Here is a 10,644-nt window from a genome sequence, read left to right as displayed (position 1 = left end):
ACAACACTTTGTATTAGCTTCCTTGGAATAACTTAGATAAAAGACTAGGAGTTGTGTAGCAGTTAAATCCTATATTGTATTGAAGGATCGAGCTAGACTTCTTACCGATTTTTTATTGTGTTCTTCGAAATAGATTAATACAAGTAAGTTTTCATTTCTTTTCATTGTTGATTTTATTTCACTCGTCTTCCAAGTTCTCTTCACTGAAGCAATTCGGAACCCACAAAACAAAAACAGTAAAAGTTTTGATAAACAAGTAGCACCTGTCATACGGTCTGAGATCCTTTGAGCATGCAAAAAATCTCATGCCATGGCCTTCTAGTTTTTAAGATGCCACATAAATACTCAATTACTGTGAGTCCGTGACTATGTGGCCAATACATTAGTATTCTAGCTGATCATATCAAAAAGCCTCTTTATATGAATGACTAAAATAGAAAATACCCTTCTGCAAGCATGACATGATGAAAACATTAGTTCTACATGATATCTGACCAAGTACTCCACCAACAAAAATGAATCTTCACCATATTTTATGCTTGCTGAGCATGATGGAACTTGATAACTTCCCCTCTCAGTTATGACCAGATGGTGGGTGCTTATTACCAATAGGGTTGGGTCCTGAAGGAACCTTCTTAACATTTTCTCTGACATGAATTCCTGATTTGCTCTTTTAATGAAACAAAAAAAAAAAAGTTTTGTATTAGCCATTTCTGTCATATAATGAAATGAAAGTAAAATATTCATACCTAGATACGACTGAGAAGTGCTACTCACCCAAGTGAATGACTTGAATTCTGTGGCTGAGCTTTTTCTTGCTTGTGCAGATTTGAGCTTGAAAGCAACTATGGAAGCAACAAATAAAGTAAGTATCTACCTTTTTCTTTTTGTTGCTTCATTCTCAAGCTATCAGTTTAGCATGTATTATTATGTTATAGCAGGGATAGTATAGGGACTTGCCTGATTCTGCAGTGTGCATCCTCATAGCTGTGGAGTGATAACATTGAGAAGCAATAAGGATTAAGGCCAAGAAAAGACATATTTGGATCTGTTCTCTCTTCATCTTTGGCGTGAGCTTATGCATGGTGAGAGCAATTGGGGTACTTAGGATGTGGTCGTTTATATAGGCATGAGAAATATATAAAACTTGATCAAATTACAGTTAATTATAGCTTATTTGAAAGTATGGAATGCCACACTAAAGTGGTCTGGGAATCCAATGCTAAATCAGATTTGAACTGATAAGGCTTGAATGTTGATTTCTTGTCACTGTCCGTTGACCTCGTTTCAATTATCACCTAATAATATAAACCCATCAACGTTGTTGTACTCCAAACGCCCAACAGAAAGATTCTTTATTACAGCTGTCCCTTTATGCTTGGATTAATCACATAAGCGGTGTGAAGTAAAGTCTCACATAGGATAATGATGATGAAAATAAATGGTTAATATAATATAATTGGACCCAATTTATAGGCTTAAGTTTTTGAATATTAGTAGCGTCTCAACATGTTATATCTTATATCATATGAAACTCTTATGAAGAGACTTCTCAACAGGTTAGTGATTAATTCACTCGATCTGCTAATAATGAAACGAAATGTTTTATAAGCTAGATTAATACATATTCCAAAAACGTTTATTAATTTCAAAAGTTGCAATCGATAATATTGAACTCCCTAAGGTGCTATTCTGGAACACCTGCTCTTTAAGAACATTGAATGGAATCAGATTTTTGGTTCTTCATTTTCATGCCTAAAGAAAAATGTAGTCTGCAAAGTGTTGCTGATCATTGAGGGATCTCTCAGTAGTACTGAGAATGCTGATACTCTTCTGGGGCACCTGCTCTTGAAGAACACTGAATAGAATCAGATTTTTGTTTCTTTTCATTTTTATGCCTCAAGGAAAAGACAATCTGTAAAGTGCAGACTGCGTATAGGAAAATTGCTGATCATCAAGGCTTGTACTACTTCATAAATGTTACATTCTAGGTTTAGCCGTTTAAGTTGGCAAATTCTTGTACCAAAATGTACCTAAGTACAAAATTGAGATCCAAACGCCTAAGATATTTAACTTTTTAAATTGTAGATAAATAGCATGATAAACTATCACTTGTTCAAAAAATTAAAACTTATAATAAATATTAAATTTAATCATTCAATTATATATTGTTCTATCAAATTTAAACAATCTAATGATCATTCCAAAAGTTTTTGAATTTGAAGCACAATTTTATATTCTTATATATATGCTCCCACATTAATAGCTTTCAAAAGTCAAAAAGCCTCGGCAGCTATTGCAAGTACTCTATTGGCAAGTTCGGTGTATAATTGACATCTGCCAATGAGAAGAAGTTGCCCATAGCGGGAACACCACACGAGGAAGAAGACTCCTGCTTCATTGACCTCCAATGAGACAATTCATAATGATGCTTTTGGTGCTGTTGATACAAATTTTCCCTCTGGATTGCCGTGTAGGTTACTTTAGGCTGTTGATTTTATTCTCATCTAAGCTTTTCCAGGAAAAGTTGATTGGGTGTTTTGGAATCCTATTATGCATGTGGTTGCGGTTGTCTTTGTCTCTTAACCTCTTATTCATAAAGTTAACCAAAAGTCTATAAAGAGTGTCATTTCAATCAAGGCTCTTATACTGATTTACTGTGTCAATTATTAGAGTGCAAGTGAACATAGATGGAGTCAACAAAAGTCTTCTTGAATATAGTTTCTGGTTGCTGAATAGTGAATCCCCTGTTCTTAACAGCTTCTTTCTTGTTTTAAATCTTAGGTATCAGAGATATGGAAGCCATGTGAGGGTGGAAATTACATGCAGTGATGCAGAGTTTATCTATAAATGAATGAGTAGAAGGATGAAATGGCCTGAAGACTTGAGTCAAATTATATATATACACACCCTTATATCCTTTTAGGAAAAGCTATACCTATTTTGAGCATTGTAGCTTTAGGGTGTGTTTGGTTGGAGAGGTGAAAAAAGGGGAGGATAGAAAATGGTAGAAGGATGAAAATAATTTTAATTTTCCTTATTTTTGTTTGATTGGAAGTGAAAAGATAAAAAGATGGAAAAAATGAGTTTGTATAAATTTACTCATATACTCTTGTTAAAAATGATGCCCAATTAAAAAAAAATGGCAAACAACCAAAACAAAACACAAAAGAAAGCAAAAATAAATAAATAAATAAAGGGCAGAATAGGCAACGTCTAGGGAAGAAAAAAAAAAAAGAGGTTGAAGAAGAGCAATGATACAAATAAAGCCATGTGCACGTGCACAAAGATATTTTTGTCCATTAAGCAGCCTCCCTACCTAACCAAACACACTCCAAAAAAGTTTTCATTCTCATCTTCTCTCCAAAGTTTTCCATCCATCCTATTTTACCTCCAAACAAACACATCCTTAGGAATTAGGAAGAATGATTACCCAATATAGAGTCACATCCATTCGTTAAAGAAATTATGAGGAATTAAAAATGTGTGAGTGGTGTACAATTGTTACAGTGTAATCACTAATTACCCCCTAAAAGCTATGATACCCACAAAATCAAATATACTACAGAGTTTTGAATTTATATAGTTTCTTACATTCACTGCTTCATACATTTGCCTTCCTTTTGTCGTTTGTTTCATTAAGGTCAGATTATTACATTATCAATCAAACTTAAATTACTAATGGCTTTCCAAAGTAATCATGTCCATATAACTCAATCGGTTCTTGTGGGTGGGTAAAATACTATAATTTCAAAGAGGAGACGGAAGCACAACAAGGACTTCAATGATGACCAAATAGTGATGAACATCTTGTAACCGAAAAGACACCCTACTCAAAAGAAGGATCCTATATTTGACCCTAGCCAATCTAGGACTTGGGCAAAGAGGCTTTAATGGTTAAGTCAATAAACTAATGAGTGAATGAGAGAAATGAAAATGGTGTGTTAATAGTGCTAAGTTTACTCGGTAAAAATGATGTCTTTTTATAGATCTGTGAGGGATTGGTTTTGACAAAGAAACCCATCTCCCAAGACTCACTAGTTAGTTTTCCCCTTATTTCAACTAAGATGACATATATCAAAACAACAACTCCATAGATGAGACGTTGCTTAGTGACATTAAATGTGATGGTTTGTTATGGGGCACAATAATGTTGATGTGAAGAGCGTTAGAGGGTTACTTTTAAAGATGACAATTATGGCCAATCAACTAGGAAAATGAATTTGTAGCTTAGTGGTCAGATCAACCAAGATGATTACATAGTTCAGTCTTTGGTCAAGCTTAAATCGACTATCCACAAATCTCATTTATGTTATAAACTTTTTAATGTATTATTACTCCTAGAATAACATGAAATTGCTGTAGTGACCAACGTTGAGTGGATCATGTTGCCAAAAATCTGATTCAATGAAGAGAATGTCCACCTATGAAAGTGGAAAAAGCTCATAATTTGCAACTCTTTTGATAAATTGTTTAAGTTCATAAGAGTTTAGTGAAACAAAATGTCTCGTGGAAGATACTTAATTCTCAAACCAAAAAAAAAGGGGTGTTGGGTTATTTGTATAATATTTTCCGTCTTAAATATGTGTTTTCTTTTCTGCGTGATTAAGTTGGAGCTTGGAGGTAATACTGTACTTTGCAAAGTAAATAGAGGTACCCCTGCTGGCTTTTTGATCACTTGCTAATATGAGGCTATATAATTAATTTGTGACAACAGATGTCAGATGGGCATTTGGTCTAGTGGTATGATTCTCGCTTAGGGTGCGAGAGGTCCCGAGTTCAATTCTCGGAATGCCCCTCCTCTTATTTTTTAAGGCTTTTTGATGTGAGCCAATGCCTATCTTTTTGGGTTCCTGCGGATTACTTTTTCAGCCCACTAATTCTTAGCCTTCTCAAGGCCTTTAAGTCAATTCTTTCTGACTTCTGAGCCCGACTAGGATTGCTTTGTTGCCATTTACGTCTCCTATATCTGTTTTTAGTGTCCAAATTTTTAGAAACTTAAAACAGAACTATCTTCTTGCTCAAACAATTTTCCGAAACTGAATTTGGATTTCTAAACCACAAACGTTTGAGTTCTAAAACCAGAAAGAGGACAAAATAATAGTAGGCTGCATTTGACCTGGTTTTAGTCTCTTAGAAATGTGCACAAATTAAAACTTAAGTTTATGAGACCATGTGATGATATATAAAGTATAAACTTTAGTGTTACGCATTTGTTAAGAATTTCGTAACTCAAGAATCTTTAGCACTTCCAACAGAGATATTTAAGGTTCAAATCCTCATTTTTCCAACAATTGATTTTTTTTTTTTTTTTTTTTTTTTTTTTCATGCATTTCATGCTAGTTTCAAATGCCAAACTCTCCATCTCCAACTTTTTAAAGTGAAGATAGAAATCCATCTCACTTAAAAGTCTTTGTCAAAAATGAAAAAAAAAAAAATTTAAAAAAAAAATAAAGAAGGAATCCTTCAATTTGGCTGATTAGAGATTGAGAAATCTAAGATCAAAGTCCTTGTTGGGAGCCTTGGGACGTGGGAATTGGAAGCAAAATTTTGCATGTATGTGAGTATGTCAAGCACAAAACTTTTAACTTATATACAGTTTTTTAATACCATACTTTAAGTTTCCAATTGAATTCAATTTCATGATTGTATTAGTCCTTAAAATAAAAATAATAGGACAAATTGCAAATTACATTCTTAAATTTTAGAGGTATTTGGATTTTACATCTTAAAATTTCAGAATTTGGATTTTACCCTCTGAAGTTTGGGAGTGTTGGACTAACGTTTCAAAATTTGGATTTTACCCCTTTAAGTTTGAAAGTGTTTGGATTTTATATCCCCAAATTCTAAAACTTTAAGATGTAAAATCCAAACATTACCAAACTTTAGGGGACAAAATCTAAATTTTGAAACGTTAGAGTGTAAAATTCAATCACTCTCAAACTTCAGGGGATAAAAGCCAAATTCAGAAACTTTAGGGTGTAAACTATAAAATCCAAATATCCCTAAAATTTAGGGGGTAAAATCTTAATTTTGAAATATTAGGATGTAAAATCTAGACACTTTCAAATTTCAGGGTGTAAAATCCAAACACTCTCAAATTTTAGAAGTGTAATTTGCAATTTACCCAAAATAACATCATTTTTTTATATAAAAAAAAAATTAAATTCAATCATGTGTTTCATTAAAAAATATAATTATGTGGTCGAATTTAATTGAAAAATCTATGATATAACTCTTTAATAACTGTACATAAGATTTACCCTTTGTATACCACATGTATCTTCCATTTACACTTTAATGGAGTCTAAAAGAGAATGATCACACAGAAGCAAAAAAGATATTATTCCTTCAGAGAATCTTATATTGGCTAACGCATTACGCATTTTGTGCTGAGGTCCAATCCGAGGCATCTCAGCTTTGCTCATTGTAAGGTAGATTAGTAAAATACTAAAATCTTTAGGAAAATTATTACTACCCATAAGTGAAAGTAGTTCATAGTTCCCATACCTGTTAAAAGACCTTGACTCTTTTAATGGGAAAACAGTGCATGAAAAATTGGAGTAATAGTTAAAATGCACAAGAAAGTTTAATAAAAAAAAAAAAAATTACATATGATAAAATATAAATATATTTATAATTAAATTAAATTAAATCATATTTAATGAAGATATAATCTAATTTATTTAGTTCTAATTAGTTTAGTGTTAGTTTGATTTATTAAAAAAATGATAATTATAATTAAAGTAAACAAATATAATCTAGATATGGATAAAAGTGATCAATAGGAAAAAGAAACGTTGACAAATTTAATGCATCAATCATCAAATACATTAACGTCATATGGTGGCCTCTTTGGGATCAACGTAAGCGAGCACTACTTGTAACAAGGTTTGCAGCAGCCCAATATTGAATTCGATCGATGCCTTCAATAATTTTGGGGCTTGAGAAGCCATCCCGATCCCACAAAATTTAATATTGATTTTTGTTTTTTCTCTCTGATCCTCTGAATTATCTCACACGTCAATATTGAATTTCAAATCAAATTTAATACTAAATGTCAAGTGAAAACTGAAAACTAGAAATAAAACAATTTTGGACTTGTCAAATTCTACAATAATACACACACACACACACATATATATATATATATAAATTAATTGTGCAAATAGAGATCCACTCCATTATACTCCAAATTGCACCATATCAACATAAAGTTTACAAATTCTAACGTACCAATATTGTGTAGTCTTTTGGCTAAGTATTGCAAAAAACGGAGTTTATTGTTGTTATAGGTATGTTCAAAGTTATTTAGCAAAATGAGAAGAGAGACTGAATTTCGGCAACACAGTTGTCAAAATTGTAAGAAAAAGTATGAGAGAAAAGAAAGTTGAGTGATGTGATTGGGAGGGAGAAAAAATGAATTTCGGTAATGATATTACCGAAATTCATTCCACTGCCCAAGCTTTGCCCGTGAAGTACCCCGATGGGAGTGCCTAAATGATTTACCAATTGTGGCAACCAAGTTGCCAAAATTGTAGGGAATTGAGGTGTAGGGAATTAAGAAGAGAGAAAATATGAATTGTGACCAAGTTCCCGAAAATGGGAGGAAAAAAAAAAATTAGTTGCCGAAATCTGGGGAGGAATTAAAAAAAAAAGTGTTACGTTCACAATATTTTTACAACATTTTCACAACAAATTACAAGTGATTAGTTGTTATTGGTTCAAATTTGAATTTAACACTGAAATTACTTTTTTAATCCAACAATAACAACTATTAACAACCTGCCATTTAGGATTTGTTATAAAAATGTTGTAAAAATAATATACATATATCATTTCTTAAAAAAGAAAAAGAAAAAGTGGCAATTGATTTGTGGCAATGGCATTGCCTAAATAGAGGGGAAAAAAATTGTGAGAGTAGATTTGTGGCAATGGCATAACCGAAATAGAAGGAAAAAAATATATTGTGGGAATGAATTTGTGGCAATGGTATTGCCAAAATAGGAGGGGAAAAAAATTGTTGCATTGCCACAAATCAGTTGCCACTTTTTTTTTTTTTGAGAAATGATATGTGCACTCTATTTTTACAACATTTTTATAACAAATCCTAAATGGCAAGTTGTTACTAGTTATTATTATTAGATTAAAAAAGTAATCTTAGTGTTAAATTCAAATTTGAATTAATAACAACTAATTACTTGTGATTTGTTGTAAAAATATTGTGGACATAACACTTTTTTTTTTTTTAATTCCTCCACGATTTCGACAACCACTTTTTTTTTCCCCTCCCATTTTCGGCAACTTGGTTGCCACAATTGGTAAATCATTCGAGCACTCCCACTAGGGCACTTCATGGGTAGAGCTTGGATAGTGGAATGAATTTCGGTAATATCATTACTAAAATTCTTTTTTTTTTCCCTCCCAATCACATCACTCAACTTTCTTCTTTCTCATACTTTTCTTACAATTTCAGCAACAGTGTTGCCAAAATTCAGTATCTCTCCTCATTTTGCTAAATAACTTTGAACATTGCCTATAATAACAATGAACCCCTTTTTTGTAATATTTAGCCAAAAGACTCAATATTGTGAATATATCATATTTACAATTAATTTGATTGAAACAAAAAAAAAAAAACACTAGAGGCTTTTGGGGACTTTTTACAAAATAAAATAATAAAATTGTCAGATTACTATTATTATGACTGTAGTCGCTGTACTAGCAAGAGATTGCCATACCTGCCACAATTTTCAAAATGCAAAGGTTATTGGGATTTTTTATTTTCTTTTCTTTTTTTTTTTCTTTTTAATGAAATATCAGATCGTTGCATTTCATTGAGATTTATTCTTTATTTCCAGTCCTCTTTACGAGCGATGCTTTCCAGGTTCTGAATTCGTTAGATACCTGCAAATGCTTCATCAAATATGTGGTCTATCTGGACATTCTTGGCTCCTCTGCTGTTAGGGACTTGCTTTGTTGTCAAAGAATCCCTTTGTATGACGAGTTTGGCTTAGATCCAATGTATTAACGTACTCGACATGATACTATTCAAACACATTTTAAATCGGTCATATGTCTATATCATGTCCCATTCAAAGTACTAAAACACGGAAGAAAAACTTTACCTTGTATCACAACGTGAGGCACTTCAACATCTTCTTCGAAAATGATAGCTAGTTCCAAATTTCCAATGCTATAGGCCCATAGCCTTTATCTTAGTAGTATCGTTGCCCATTTGTTCTTTCTTACACATATACATAGCAACGACTTCCTAACCATAATTAATCACCACTCCACCCCCCTTTCCCTTCCATTGTTTTGCAAATATGCCCATTTGTTCTCTCTTTGATTATTATCTTTGGACCTACCTCACGTTTGTCTCCATGAACTTTTGCACATACTCAATCACCTTCTCGGCTACTTCTTTAATAAGTGCATGTCCTTTTTTTCCTTCTACACATGACAAGTTCCTATTATTTCAAATCCACCATGCCATTGTAAAGAATATTTCTTTCATTTTTCTACGTCTTGATCCACATCTACCGCACTAGCTCAATAAAGGAGTAAATTACAAATTACACCATTTCACTTTTACATGTTTTCAATTCAGTCTTTTAAGTTGTATAGTTTTCATTTCAATTATTTACCTTTGCTTTGTTTAAAATTTAGTAATTTAATCTAGTTCAGTTCAATGTTGTCATTAGAGCATTTGCATTGGCTTCTTTAAAATAAATTAAGATCCCAAATTTGCCTAATGAACCCAAATTCTAACAAAGAGATAAGAAGAAGAGAGGGAAGATTTTTTTGTAAAAAAATATTTAAATGAAATTGAGTTTAGAACAGATAATTGGATGCAGGTGTTTTGAAAAGTAGTTAACTAAAATACAAAAGCAAGTTCTTGTTTTATAATGGAGAGAAAATTTTGGCTAATCCAATGTAAACGCTCTTAATTTTAGTATGTTCCTTTTTCCAAAATAATGTCATTTTGCGAATTTAACGATGCAGATTGGATGGAAGCTAACAAAAAAAAAATACTTAAAATTTTTTTTTTTAACAAACAAATACTTAAATAACTAAATTGAAAAAAGTCGAACTTAGAGATTACAATCTACATATTTATTTTGCACAAGCACAACTCCATAAAGCTAATTTGTACTCTTTAGTCTTTACACACTTTCACCTTTATAATTTACCTTCCAAATTCACTTGTATTTAGGAGTTCTCGTGTGCCATACGTGTTTTAAAAATCTTGTCATAGTGCTTCCATTTCAACTCTCCCATATGCAAGTTGCTTTATGCATGTGAGAGTTGCCAAAGCCACAGAATATGCACTTTTTCACATCAAACTTTTCACATTGCATTTTTTTTAACCCACATCAAATTATCCTCAGACAAAATGTTTACTCAATAGGATTCGTTTTATTTCATCCACCACATAGGATATAAAAATACCTTAGGTTAATGATTAATTTTCCATCTTCTTGTTTCTTCATCAATGTGTTTTTTTCACCACTGCATCCCTGGACAAAATTATTGTAGTTGAGATTTGAGATTAATTTATATCGTTCCATGACTTGACTTGTCTTAATGATGCTCTTTCATGTAAAATAAGCATTATGAGCTATTCGGCCTCCATGAATA

General features: G+C 32.2%; 1 protein-coding gene and 1 non-coding gene across 2 annotated transcripts; one reads left to right on the top strand and one right to left on the bottom strand.

The window, feature by feature from the left end:
* Positions 1-249: 249 nt before the first annotated feature.
* LOC115954949 lies at positions 250-1,112 on the bottom strand. Its single transcript, XM_031072963.1, has 3 exons — positions 961-1,112; positions 778-845; positions 250-670 (listed from the first exon to the last, which is right to left on the bottom strand). Exons 1-3 carry the CDS (start codon positions 1,082-1,084, stop codon positions 575-577), a joined length of 288 nt encoding a protein of 95 aa, XP_030928823.1. The 5' UTR covers positions 1,085-1,112; the 3' UTR covers positions 250-574.
* Positions 1,113-4,726: 3,614 nt separating this feature from the next.
* Positions 4,727-4,798, top strand: TRNAP-AGG. The gene has a single exon. It is a non-coding gene; the product is annotated as a tRNA-Pro (tRNA).
* Positions 4,799-10,644: the final 5,846 nt, after the last annotated feature.

This window comes from Quercus lobata, chromosome 8 (genome assembly GCF_001633185.2).
Source record: "Quercus lobata isolate SW786 chromosome 8, ValleyOak3.0 Primary Assembly, whole genome shotgun sequence".
Lineage (NCBI taxonomy): Eukaryota > Viridiplantae > Streptophyta > Magnoliopsida > Fagales > Fagaceae > Quercus > Quercus lobata.
The sequence above is the reverse complement of the archived record's forward strand: the minus strand, read 5'-3'. Positions and strand labels throughout refer to the sequence as shown.

Excerpts from the sequence above, each read along its gene's own strand:
- LOC115954949 (XM_031072963.1), bottom strand. The coding sequence starts at position 1,084 with ATGCATAAGCTCACGCCAAAGATGAAGAGAGAACAGATCCAAATATGT. Across the intron at positions 846-960 it reads GATGCACACTGCAGAATCAG|TTGCTTTCAAGCTCAAATCT; the intron begins GCAAGTCCCTAT and ends TTGCTTCCATAG. Across the intron at positions 671-777 it reads AATTCAAGTCATTCACTTGG|AGCAAATCAGGAATTCATGT; the intron begins GTGAGTAGCACT and ends TTTCATTAAAAG.